This window comes from Lasioglossum baleicum, unplaced genomic scaffold, assembly GCF_051020765.1.
Source record: "Lasioglossum baleicum unplaced genomic scaffold, iyLasBale1 scaffold0059, whole genome shotgun sequence".
Lineage (NCBI taxonomy): Eukaryota > Metazoa > Arthropoda > Insecta > Hymenoptera > Halictidae > Lasioglossum > Lasioglossum baleicum.
This window is the reverse complement of record NW_027469119.1, coordinates 168,686-182,247: the sequence shown is the minus strand read 5'-3', so window position 1 is coordinate 182,247 and position 13,562 is coordinate 168,686. Positions and strand designations below refer to the sequence as shown.

Here is a 13,562-nt window from a genome sequence, read left to right as displayed (position 1 = left end):
ACATATAGGTAAGTACTTTCTTATACCGAATGCCCAGCTGCATCATTTGATGTATGAAAAAATACCTCATTCCATTTAAAAAAATGAAATTCACCTTCATATGTCCTTTACGCATACACCTGCAAAAAAGTTACTCACATCTGATTAATGCCCCGGGCCCTTGAAGCCAAGCAAGTTCCATCTGATGCATTTCTTCCTAACACCAATACCAGCCGAATTATTCAGGTGGCCTGTTTCTGGCGCCTCACCCTGTATAAAATATTGGGGAAACTTGGAGAGCATATATATGTATATTGTAGGATATGCTCCCAAAGTTTGTCGATTAAAAGCGGTTGTTTTGGTATATTGACAACGCCTGCGGTGGTGGGCGGTAGGCGCGTATGGTGCGGGAGGAGGGGGATAATACGAATCCGAAAAATAATATTGCAGAAATGAACGGTTACCGAGATATTCGCAAAAAAGTGGGGTAATTATTTAGGAATCCTCTCCGATTTTGTTGAAATTTGAATATGTTATGCAGCTACACATTTTAAACAACTTTTTCACATAGCTATGTGAAATCTCATGAGGTGTCTCTGTTAGTTTTCGAGAGATTCGCAAAAAACTATTGCTATAGCAGTATATAGCACTATACTGACGTATACTGACCTTGATTTTTATTGGGTCGGGCCGACCCTCTCCAGCCCTCCCAGGACCTAACCACAACTCATTCTGTTCACATATGTAAATAATCTTCTCATTGTAGATGTCATCCAGAATTTGTAGATTGTTTAGACCTAACCCAAATCTATATATTTGCAATAATTTGAATAAATACGGCTTAGATTTATTATAGGTTACACAGTAGCAATAGACCTCGTTCAGAGTTCAGGCAAGGCGGAACCCGCGCGTTTTCGACCGCGCGATTTGAACCGCGCAGACATTATTGACATTAGCGTTTATGTATTCGTTCACACGTAACCGCGCGGTCTAACAATCAAAAACAAAAATCGCGCGGTCGAAAACGCGCTGTTTCCGCCGTGTCTGAACTAGAGCATAGCAGTTTTTTGCGAATATCTCGGTAACACCATTCATTTCCGCAAAATAATTCTTTCGGTTTCGTATCAACCGATGTGGTGCAAGATTTCACGCGCATGTGCGTCCCAAACAGTAACCCATCTGCTTAAATGAGGATCTGTTAAATCTAATCTGTTCTGGACAAAAAGACTTCAGGACGTGTCCTACGAGTTACAAAACATACACAAATACACATGTTATACATTCATTTTTCAGATTCAAATAATACCAATTTTTAGTTTCATATTCTCTGTCATTGTCTTTCCTGCGAGAAACATATCTGCTCTCTGTCTTCGTAGTTCACCTCGAGTGGCGCTGTTGAAGTTACTATTTCCGCTCTGGCGCACTGCGGGGCAGTGCTTCGATTGAGCCCAACATTTTTGATACGATGGATGGCCGCTAGAGACGCTGCGCGGAAAAACAGTAACGTATCTACTATTGGGTAGATGAAATGGGGTTCCTTGAGCACCCCGCAGAATTTTAAAAAATTTATATGATTTGATTCTGAAAAATGAATGTATAACAAGTGTATTTGTGTATATTTTGTAACTCGTAGGACACATCCTGCAGTCTTTTTGTCCGGTAAGATTATTTCGATACATTCCCGCCAATATAACTGCCTCAGGGCTCTGGCCGCTCTGCTACCCAATAGTAGATACGTTACTGTTTTTCCGCGCAGCGCCTCTAGCGGCCATCCATCGTATCAAAAAGGTTGGCTCAATCGAAGCACTGCTGCGGGGTGTTCGAGGTACCCCATCTGACGCCATCTCATCGACTACTGAAGCTGAAATCGCCGCCATTGCGCGATCAAAAAATGAAGGTACTATTCAGTACTATTTACACGGCGCGCAGAATATCGACAAAGTAGACGATGAATCCTGGAAATCCAAGATGAGGAGTGTTCTCGTCTGTAACGAGTTGTGACCATACGCAAGCGGCGAAGAAGTCAAAACGAAGGAAAACCGTATTGTGTGGGACAGAACAGACCATTTTACCCACTCCCCTAAGATTGGAGAAGAAAACCAACCTTGGTATGTAGATACAAAAAAGAATCGCTCTACATATTGAACATTAATTTATTACATTCATAGCTGTACATCTCATCCTATTACTGTAATTAGTATATCTTTTATCATAAAAACATATTTCATTTCTAGTTACTGCCTCCAGCGGGGATTTGCTGACTCTAAACAGACCCAGAGAGTTTGAAAGAAGACAGCAGGAAGCGGAGCCAAGAAGTTGCAGCAGTCGAAAATAAGAAGCTGTAACGGTTCTGCTTCCGGCGGGATGTGTCTGCCACGGTGGTCGTGTCCTCTCGTGCCGAATAGCTCGCCGAGCCAGGTTCGTTTACTGGCGAGAGAATCGACGGAAGCTGAAAATGACTCGGTGCGCGGGGCGAGAAATAACGACTGCGTGAATATGTATTTTCGGGCCTCAATACTCGTACTTTCGCGGAACCGGGTGTGATTCTAACGTGGATCCCGAATCGCGGCGCGAGAGTGTTCATCCGCGTAACTGGTGCATGAGTTTACCGGCGTCGTGAGACCGGGGCGTCGCGACGCGTGCCCGGCAATCTGGTGCGTGTGCCGGCTCAGGATACAGGCGGGAATGGTCCAGGAAACCCTACCACTCGTCTCGGAGCGCGGGACTGTACCTCGTGACGCGGTATGTGTATACGGCGTGTTCGGCGGTTCTCGGTGTCAGTCGGCGGTGTTCGGCGCGTGTCTATTAGTAACAGGCCTGCACCGTACAGGTAAATGTACTTAAAATCTTGTTATGTTCGTAAATGTCCGTATAATCTTGTAAAATCTCGTTTGTTACATATACCAAATGCAAAAAAAATCCTAAAATAAATGAAATTTTAAATAAATGTTGTTCCTTCTTTAAACGTTCACAAAATTTCTGAATTTCCGGAGAACGGTACTTTCGAACAGTCTAAAAACCTCTACTAGGAATTTCCGGAGAACGGTATTTTCGAACAGTCTAAAAACCGTCTAGGTATGTCGCCACCGTACGTTCTCAGGATAGTCTACTTCGTAACATGACCATTCAGAGGTTGTGACTAGGATGTTTCTAGCCCCTTACTAGGATATTCTGGACGTTTTCCGATCGTCCCGAACGTCCGAAGCAGACCTCCCTCGGACGTACATAGGATAGTCCTGTGCTCATTGGGATGCTACGTAGTATAATGTTATATTTTTTATTTTAAATATAAATTAATAAATATAAATTAGTATAATAGAGTGCAGTGGTCCCCAACCCCCGCGCAAGGAACATTAAATACAATTAAATTAAAATTATTAAATCAAAACAATCTAAAATATAATCAATCAACGTTCCCCGCCCCCTCAGCGGGCCGCGGTAAAATTATCAAAAAAACGTTGACCGGTCCGCGGCGATAAAAAGATTGGGGAGTACTGTAATAGTGTATACAGGGTGTCCCAAAATTCGTGAAAATCCCGAAAGGGGGTGGTCCCTGAGACCATTCTAAGAGACATTTTCCTTTGCACCAATGTCAACTGCGGCTTTGTTTAGGAGTTATTAACGAAAAACACGGACCAATCAGAGTGCGTCCTGGCACGCCGCGCCGCGCCGCGCCGGCAAGCGAGTGTCGGTGGTACGCCGTGACATCGCAACGAACAAGAGTTTCTCGATAATGTGAATCCACTCCGATTTCGATGCGCTTTGGATACGTTGTCCAGACCATGATTCTGAACAACATTTCTCTTTAGACTTTTTGGCGATCGGCTTTAGTTTACGAGATAATCGTAAAAAAAGAGAAGAAGCAGAAACTGATTGAATTAAAAACTCATGTATTCAGCCGTAAATCCATTTGCTGCTTCGAAATGTGTGTCACTGGGTCACTCGGTGACGAACTGCACAGATGTCTTCAGGTACACGGCAGTACCGAAAGCCAAGGGACGTACGGCCAGGTCGACGAGCTGCACAGCCGGTGGTAGAAGGCCTAAGGGATGCGCGGTCAAGTCGACGATCCAGAATTTAACTTTCACTTTCGAATCGATAAATAATTCGTATGTTTATTTTACACAGATGCCTTGAAATTTTTCCACACTCACAATCACTGTTCACATTTGTCAACACATAGTTATGCACTAATAATAATTGCCATATCCGTGTCCTGCTGCACAAATCACAACAATCAGGGAATGCAATTACTAGACTGCGGATTTCATGCATTTGTAGCAAACATGAGTAGGTGCATTTTAATACAGTAGAGAGATTAAAATAATTTCAAAACACCAATGTATTATTTTCAAATTCTTAAAATGATCACAGTAAGAATCAAATATCTGTCTGGCTCCTGTCCCTTGTAATAGCGGCAGCCAACATTCATTTTGCATAAAGATTCGCAGTCTAGTGATTAGTTTAAATATCACAGTCAAAAAAACAGCTAATACATAGCAACCGTTAGCTTTGAATTTACAAGTCTTTGGAGATGTTCTCTCTACCGCGGCTCGAACGACACTGATTTTCCGCAAGATTTTTCTAAAGAATTTAGGAAGGGCATTTAGAGTGTCGAAATTCGAAATGCACGCTGTAGCACGAGAACGACGGGACGGTTGGACGAAAAACAGGATACAAGAAGGACCGCTGTAAGCTTTGTGGCAAACACATGTTTAGTTTTTCCTGCAGGTTGGTACGTAGAGTCGATGGGTAACTGTTCGAAAACGTCATCCGTCCTTTTACCCAGCAGGGGGTAAAAATGTCAGGTCAGCGTAGCATCCCTATTGTCCTATACCTTCCTTAAGAAACTTTCTAAAAGAAGGACAGACGACGTTTTCGAACGGTTACCCATCGACTCTGCGTACCAATCTACAGGAAAACCTAAACATGTGATTGCCATAAGTCTTAAAGCGGTCCTTCTCGTATCCTGTTTTTCGTCCAACCGTCCCGTCGTTCTCGTGCTACAGCGTGCATTTCGAATTTCGACACTCTAAATGCCCTTCCTAAATTCTTTAGAAAAATCTTGCGGAAAATCAGTGTCGTTCGAGCCGCGGTAGAGAGAACATCTCCAAAGACTTGTAAATTCAAAGCTAACGGTTGCTATGTATTAGCTGTTTTTTTGACTGTGATATTTAAACTAATCACTAGACTGCGAATCTTTATGCAAAATGAATGTTGGCTGCCGCTATTACAAGGGACAGGAGCCAGACAGATATTTGATTCTTACTGTGATCATTTTAAGAATTTGAAAATAATACATTGGTGTTTTGAAATTATTTTAATCTCTCTACTGTATTAAAATGCACCTACTCATGTTTGCTACAAATGCATGAAATCCGCAGTCTAGTGATTGCATTCCCTGATTGTTGTGATTTGTGCAGCAGGACACGGATATGGCAATTATTATTAGTGCATAACTATGTGTTGACAAATGTGAACAGTGATTGTGAGTGTGGAAAAATTTCAAGGCATCTGTGTAAAATAAACATACGAATTATTTATCGATTCGAAAGTGAAAGTTAAATTCTGGATCGTCGACTTGACCGCGCATCCCTTAGGCCTTCTACCACCGGCTGTGCAGCTCGTCGACCTGGCCGTACGTCCCTTGGCTTTCGGTACTGCCGTGTACCTGAAGACATCTGTGCAGTTCGTCACCGAGTGACCCAGTGACACACATTTCGAAGCAGCAAATGGATTTACGGCTGAATACGTGAGTTTTTAATTCAATCAGTTTCTGCTTCTTCTCTTTTTTTACGATTATCTCGTAAACTAAAGCCGATCGCCAAAAAGTCTAAAGAGAAATGTTGTTCAGAATCATGGTCTGGACAACGTATCCAAAGCTCATCGAAATCGGAGAGGATTCACATTATCGAGAAACTCTTGTTCGTTGCGATGTCACGGCGTACCACCGACACTCGCTTGCCGGCGTGGCACGGCGCGGCGGACCAGGACGCGCTCTGATTGGTCCGTGTTTTTCGTTAATAACTCCTAAACAAAGCCGCAGTTGACATTGGTGCAAAGGAAAATGTCTCTTAGAATGGTCACAGGGACCACCCCCTTTCGGGATTTTCACGAATTTTGGGACACCCTGTATATTTAAAATACTTCTGCTTTGTATTAGTATATTTCATATTTGCCAGTGATTATTCCATTTAATTCTGTGTTACAAATGGGATTTTTATAAATTGTAAAATCCTGTTTAACTTTTGACGAAGAAGAACGTCATCCACATCTGGGTGAGAGGGCCCTCACGGAAGTATCCATCACCCATGTATGTGGCGACCAATGTGTTAATTTTTAAACAACAAATAGGACAATCACAGAATAACATTTCCAAAAAGTCGCAATCTACAAACAATTTGATCTCATCCATGCGTAATCTACCTGGGCCTCTTCGGTACACTTCAACTGAGGATTCGGTTCCCCATTGTAATTGTTATTGGTGTTAACGTTATTATGGTTAACAATATTACTATTGTCCAGATAACCAGTTCCGTAAGTTTGTTGCGCCACATAATCAGACGGCCCAGGCGTCACATTACACAGCGGCTGCTGTGAATAACTCTGATATCCTTGCACGTGGTTGCTCGTCTCCTGCACTTGACCAATCGGCACGCATCCTGTGACAGGTGACTTTCCGTCTGTCGAAGTCGGTGTATATGGCGGTGTCAGCAGGAATTGTCCGCCTGGTGGTGTCGGCGGTTTCCCGACAGAATTCGCGTAACTATCGGGGACTCCGTTCTTTCCGTGACGGAGGAGTGATTCTAGAAGACTCGCTGGAGCCGACGAGAGTTCTTGTAATTGAAGTTGCTGCATGTAATCCGGGCTGGGCTGTACTTGCTGATGCGCCTGATGCGCGATATCCGGGTACATAACTTGTAGAGGGGGTTGGTCGCCGACCGTTGCTTGATAAAGCCAATAGTCGGGCCCGCAGTTGGCTGGGTACGTAGAGTTGGACATGTTGAAATGTGGCTAAAGAACTGGACGCTAAGATAGTTAAGTCCAGCAGGACTTGAATGAAACTGGGCCTCGATCCTGATCAACCTACACTTAATCAATCTCTTTTCAATCTAGCAGCATCCAGTCGGATCAAGCTCTTCTCTCGATCATACTCCTCTCAACTGGACTCTTGCTTAGACACACACGTGAACCTGTTCATGCGTGGGTAGGTCACCCCCGTGAACCTCGTTGCACTGTCTTTCACTTTGCCTACCCGTATCTCATTTCACTGATGACGGAAGGTGACTGAAGTTCCGTTTGCAAACTGATGTAGTAGTCCTGATGCATATATCACCACCGCTGTTGGGGATCGGAATCGGGGATTAGTGAGAAAACAGCGGGTGAGCGTCAATCACTATACAGCCGTTTGTCACACACACATTTAATAACTAAATACACACTGTTACACAAGACTGTTGAATTCTTTATGGATAATCGCGGAGAATGAGGTATTATCTAGCGGTGAACGGTTCGTAGCCACGTCACGATGAGTGGCTGTTGAAGCACAATGTTCTAACGAGCGATGTATATGTCTACTTTTGATCCGCGGAGGTCGTCGACTGGGTCACGAGAGACGATCCGCCGGTGCTTAGCCGAGAATCACCTGTTCGGCGGATCGCAGGGAGGGGGGCCGCGCGGATGACGTGACGTCGGATCCGCGCGACTAGGTGACGGCGGTGACGCGGATCGGCCGAACGTTGATCGGCCGGAACATTACTCCCCCCCTTGCCGAAACGCAGTTCGGCAATAAGACGCGGAGTCGTTGCCCTTGAGTGAGGCTGGATTACGAGTCAGTCGTAGTGGCGTCGACCGGCAGTCGACACAATTTCGTGATTGGCCGTTTTAATACTGTCGTCGCGGTTCGAACCGTGACGACGCGGGTGATGTTGTCCTTGCCCGGATGCAGCTCCGTTACGCGCGCTAGAGGCCATCTTGCCGGGGGTGTCCGTTCGTCTCGGACGAGAACCAGATCTCCGATTCGGACTGGGGGTGACTTCGTTTGCCACTTGGACGCAGTGAGGAACTGTTGCATGTACTCCCGAGACCATCGCGACCAGAAATGGTCGATCAGCTGCCTCAGTAGTTGCCAGCGTGACAATCGTGAACGCGGAGTATCGGTGAGGTCCGGTTCAGGGATGACGTTTAGTGCATCGCCGATGAGGAAGTGACCCGGTGTGAGTGCGGCGAGATCGGAAGGGTCGTCGGACAGTGGGCAGAGTGGCCGGGAGTTCAACGAGGCTTCGATCTGTGCAAACAGTGTCGCGTATTCCTCGAATGTCAGTGGAGATTCTCCGATTACGCGGCGCATGTGAAATTTAGTTGACTTTACTGCGGCTTCCCATTTTCCACCGAAGTGTGGAGCGGAGGGAGGATTGAATATCCACTGCGTTCCCAGGTTCGCGAGACTGTCTGCTATGTATTGTGCTTCTTGCGACGCGCGCGTGAACATTCGTCGAAGTTCGGCATTCGCCCCGATGAAGTTTGTGCCGCAGTCGCTCGACAATGTACGGCAGATGCCGCGCCGCCCGGTGAAGCGCTTATAAGCGGCTATAAATGCGTCTGCGGTGTAGTCTGATGCGAACTCAAGGTGGACTGCCCCGGTGGCCATACAAACAAACAACGCGAGGTATCCTTTAAGAACCTTGGCTCCTCGGCCACGCATAGTTCGCCAGTGAAATGGGCCGGCGTAGTCGACGCCGGTGTTTACAAATGCCCGCGCGGTAGTGACGCGGCGCGACGGGAGCTGCCCCATGAGCTGCGTACATTGGCGAGCGGAGTGGCGAGTGCAAATAACGCAACGCTTTATGAACGCTCGCACCGGTTGTCGCCCGCCGACGATCCAATACGATTGTCGTATCGTCGCGAGGGTGAGTTGTGGACCGGCGTGCAAGGTGTGCAGATGCGCTTTGGCGATGACGAGCGAGGTGAACTTCGAGGACCGCGGCAGAATGACCGGGTGTTTCTGGTCAGCATCAAGAAGTGAGTGCTGCAATCGTCCTCCCACGCGCAAGATGCCGTTCGCGTCCGCAAAGGGCATCAGGTGTACGAGAGGGCTTGACTTGGGCATGTCGATGCCGTGAGTGATTGCTAGAAGTTCGGGAGTGAAGTGCTCCTTCTGAGTTTGCCGAATCCAAAATTGACGCGTCTTTTCGATCTCTGAGACGGATAATGGATCTGAAGGTCCGCGGTCCGCTCGTTTCACCTTCAGTCGGCTCGCTGCTCGAAGACACAGAGCCGTTACGCGGACTAACCTGGTGATTGAAGAGAATCGTTCGATTAGATTCCAAGACTGTGTTGTCGCGGAGTGAGACGTGTACAATTTTTCCGATCGCTTCTCGATGTCGATGCGGGGATCCGGAGACAGGGTTTCAGCGGGCCATGCTGGAGAGAAGTCTCGCAGCCACGCGGGCCCCCGCCACCAAATGGAATCGAGCAATGACTGTGGAGACACGCCGCGAGATGCTAAGTCCGCCGGGTTGCAGGTCCCGGGAACGTGGTGCCAGTAGGCTTGTGGTACGAGTTCCTGAATGTCCGCTACGCGATTTCTAACGAAGTCCTTCCATTTGGAGGGGGGGGGGGGGGCTGCGAATCCACGCGAGAGCGACGGCCGAATCGGTCCACATATGTATCGGAACTCGCTCGATGTCAAGAGTTTTACGGACGTGCGCAATTTGTTTCGCGAGCAAAAGAGCGGCCGACAGTTCCAGACGCGGAATAGTTATTGGTTTCAGGGGTGCCACTTTGGACTTAGCGGAGAGCAGTGTGACGCGGAATGTGTCATCGTCGTCTCGGATTCGGAGATAGATGACGATGCCCATCGCACGTGTGGATGCATCGGCGAATCCGTGAATTTCGATCCCGCGGTTGGGGTCGAGCGGTCCGACCCACCGATCTAGGGTTAAGTTGTGAATCTCCGCTAAGTCGGTGCAGAATTGTTCCCATCGAGGTGCGAAATCAGTAGGGAGCGTCTCGTCCCAACCCGTTTTTTGCGTCCATAATTCTTGCATGAGTAACTTTCCCCGCACCGTGACTGGCGCGAGCCATCCCAACGGGTCGAACAATTGGGAAATGGTCGATAATACTCCCCGCTTCGAGCCGTGCGCGTGTGTGGGAACCTTAAAGGAGAACGAGAAAGTATCGGACGCTGTGTTCCACGAGAGGCTGAGGGCACGGTGCGGGGCATCGACGGACATTGGTTTTTCTCCGCACGATTCCGGCCTTCGTTCTTCCGCAGGAAGTAATTCAGCGCAGTTCGCGACCCATTTTTTAAGCGCGAATCCACCCGCTCCCAGGAGGCGCTTGAGTTGCTGGATCTTTTCCTGAGCTGAGTGCGCACAGTCTGCGCCTGATAGCACGTCATCCACGTACGTTTCCCGCAAGAGAATGTCCTTCGCGCGCGGAAAGTTGTCGCCTTCGTCGATGGCTAGTTGCTGCATGCATCGTAACGCGAGGAACGGCGCGCACGCGAGGCCGTAGGTGACGGTGGTGAGCGCGAATTCCTGAACTGGATGCGAGGGCTCGGAACGCCAGACGATTCGCTGGAACGTCTGGTCGTCTTCATGTACGCGAATCTGTCGGTACATCTTCTCAACGTCTGCTGCGAACGCGAATTGAAATCGGCGCCAGCGGAGAATAACGTCGGACAAATCAACTTGTAATTTCGGACCGATGTGCAGACAGTCGTTGAGGGATGTACCGGACGACGAACGGTGCGATCCGTTGAATACGACGCGTATTTTCGATTCTCGTAGGACTCCGTGGTGCGGCAGTACGAAGGACGCGGGTTTCGTTTGAGTGTCGCGGTCGGATACGATACGCATGTGACCGAGCCGTTCGTATTCGTCGAGGAATTCGTTGTATTTGTTTTTGAATTCGGGGCGCGACGCGAGGACCTTTTCGTTCCGAAATAGGATTTGCAGCGCTGCCGTTCGCGAGTCCCCGAGCTCGCAGGGGTTTTTTGCGAATGGCAATCGCACGATGTACCGCCCGGTGTTATCGCGTGAATGAGTTTGAATAAAATGATTCTCACATTCCCGCTCGGAGTCAGTGAGCGTTGCGGAGAAAAACCAATGTCCGTCGATGCCCCGCACCGTGCCCTCGGCCTCTCGTGGAACACAGCGTCCGATACTTTCTCGTTCTCCTTTAAGGTTCCCACACACGCGCACGGCTCGAAGCGGGGAGTATTATCGACCATTTCCCAATTGTTCGAACCGTTGGGATGGCTCGCGCCAGTCACGGTGCGGGGAAAGTTACTCATGCAAGAATTATGGACGCAAAAAACGGGTTGGGACGAGACGCTCCCTACTGATTTCGCACCTCGATGGGAACAATTCTGCACCGATTTAGCGGAGATTCACAACTTAACCCTAGATCGGTGGGTCGGACCGCTCGACCCCAACCGCGGGATCGAAATTCACGGATTCGCCGATGCATCCACACGTGCGATGGGCATCGTCATCTATCTCCGAATCCGAGACGACGATGACACATTCCGCGTCACACTGCTCTCCGCTAAGTCCAAAGTGGCACCCCTGAAACCAATAACTATTCCGCGTCCTTCGTACTGCCGCACCACGGAGTCCTACGAGAATGAGCCAAGGTTCTTAAAGGATACCTCGCGTTGTTTCGATCTGATTGCTCGGCTCCTCCTGGACCCAAAATTTCTGGATGAGATCGTATAGGTCCTGGTCGACGCCACATTGAAAGCTGGAAGCCCCGACGAATGCAGCTGTAGTGACTGTAGAGGCAGCTGGACCGGACAGGATCCAACCCAGCTTGGTGAGCTGGGCGACTGGAGCGTTATCGTCCCCTCGTCTGATGTCCGGCTGAATGATGCTGCTGTATACATCGACGCCGATCACGATGTCGATCGGCTACGCATCGAGGTAGGAAGGGTCGGCCAACCTCAACCCTTGGAGATGCGTCCAGTTTGCGTGTGGAGTGGCTACGGTGGGGGCATAATGCGTTAATTGAGGTAAGATAAACGCTTTGACCTTGCAGGTGTACGTCTCTGTACGCGAGGACATGGCGACAATGGAGACCCCCCGAGTCGTCACGGTGTGACCGGCTCCGATCCCGTAAATGGGGAGACTGGCCTGCAGCCGTGGAAGACGTAGCCGTTGGCACAAGGACTCGGTGATGAAGGACACCTCGGATCCTTGATCCAGCAGGACCCGAGCCTGAAAGCGTTCCCCGGTGGCGGCAACGACATCGACGAGAGCGGTTGCTAGCAGTATCGGACGGTGCAGCGAGACCTTGGGCGAGACGGGAGTGACGTGATGTGAGGCTGCGGATGCCGACTCGCCTGTCGGTGCTGATTTCGCGGACGATGACTTGGAGGCAGCGTCGGAGCCGTCGTGCAGCGATGTATGATGAGGGGACGTGCACTTTAGGCATCGCTTGCTGCTGCGGCAGGCCTCCAATGGATGATTTCCCAAGCAGTTGTAACACCGTCGCTGCTGCATGATGAACTGCTTGCGTTCGGCTGTGCTCTTGGAGAGAAATCGAGGGCAACTTCCGACGTAGTGAGGTGCGGTGCACAGGATGCACCGGGATTTAAATGTGGCGGTCGCGTGCGAGTACGTGTTGACCGTTCGCGGCTTTTGCGGGATCGCGCCAGATTTTGCATTGTCCACCGTGGAGAGTGCGCGTATACGGCTCTGGATGAACTTATCGAGGACGGCGTATTCTGGGTAGTCCGTTTGATCCGCGATGAGGAGCTCCCACGCTTTCAGCGTCTCCGGATCCAACCGTCGAGAGACCCAGAAGATGACGAACGGCCCCCAGTGTTGTACTTGACAGTTGAGGACCTCGAGCGCACCGAGGATTTGCTTCACTGTCCCGCGAACTCTTTTCAACTCCGTCGCAGATTCCGATTTCGCCGGGGCTAACGAATACAGTGTGTCGAGCAGGTTGTCGACCAAGATGCGTGTATTCTCATATTGCCCGACGATGATTTCCCACGCTAGTTCGAACTGATCGCCGTCAACTGGTACATTTCGGATCAGATCGAGCGCTTCGCCGCTTAGGCTCCGGAGAAGATAATGAAACTTCTCGGTTTCGTCGAGGCCCGCGTTGTTTAAGACTAGTGATGTGAACAGTGATTTGAACAGCGGCCAGTCCTTGAATTCCTCGGAGAAGTCGGGGACGTCGATCCGTCTGAGCTTTGCCGAGGTGGTCGTGTGACCGCGGGCGCTGGTCTCTCCGGTAGAGTCGGATCCGCGTGGCGATAGGTCCTTCAACATGTCGCAGAGGGTGGCCTGAGTGTCGACGACGATAGCCTCACACTGCTCACACAGATTTTCGGTGAAATATTCATGTTGAAGAAGTTCGGCGGTGCATAGGTCTTGCAGCTGTGCGTGGTTTGCCAGGAAGTCATCCCAATTTCGCTGAAGAACGTCTAACCGGGCCTGGATGTACGACTCCGTAATGTTGGCTATACCCTTCTTTTTTGTGTTGACTATAGTGCGGCTGATGCGCCCATGTAGGTCCAGTTGGCGAGTGACAAGCGAGACAGCTGTAGTCATTTCGAATTTTGAACG

At 49.2% G+C, this 13,562-nt stretch overlaps 1 protein-coding gene across 1 annotated transcript; it reads right to left on the bottom strand.

Moving 5' to 3' along the window:
* Nucleotides 1-7,804: 7,804 nt before the first annotated feature.
* Nucleotides 7,805-11,215, bottom strand: LOC143219688 (uncharacterized). The gene is made up of 3 exons (XM_076445556.1): nt 11,051-11,215; nt 10,047-10,913; nt 7,805-9,544 (listed from the first exon to the last, which is right to left on the bottom strand). Exons 1-3 carry the CDS (start codon nt 11,213-11,215, stop codon nt 7,805-7,807), a joined length of 2,772 nt encoding a protein of 923 aa, XP_076301671.1.
* Nucleotides 11,216-13,562: the final 2,347 nt, after the last annotated feature.

Coding starts and splice junctions, on each gene's coding strand:
- LOC143219688 (XM_076445556.1), bottom strand. CDS start 11,215: ATGGTCGATAATACTCCCCGCTTCGAGCCGTGCGCGTGTGTGGGAACC. Junction 10,914..11,050: donor CACTGACTCCGAGCGGGAAT/GTGAGAATCATT, acceptor CGGAACGAAAAG/GTCCTCGCGTCGCGCCCCGA. Junction 9,545..10,046: donor GATGGCTCGCGCCAGTCACG/GTGCGGGGAAAG, acceptor GCGGACATTCAG/GAACTCGTACCACAAGCCTA.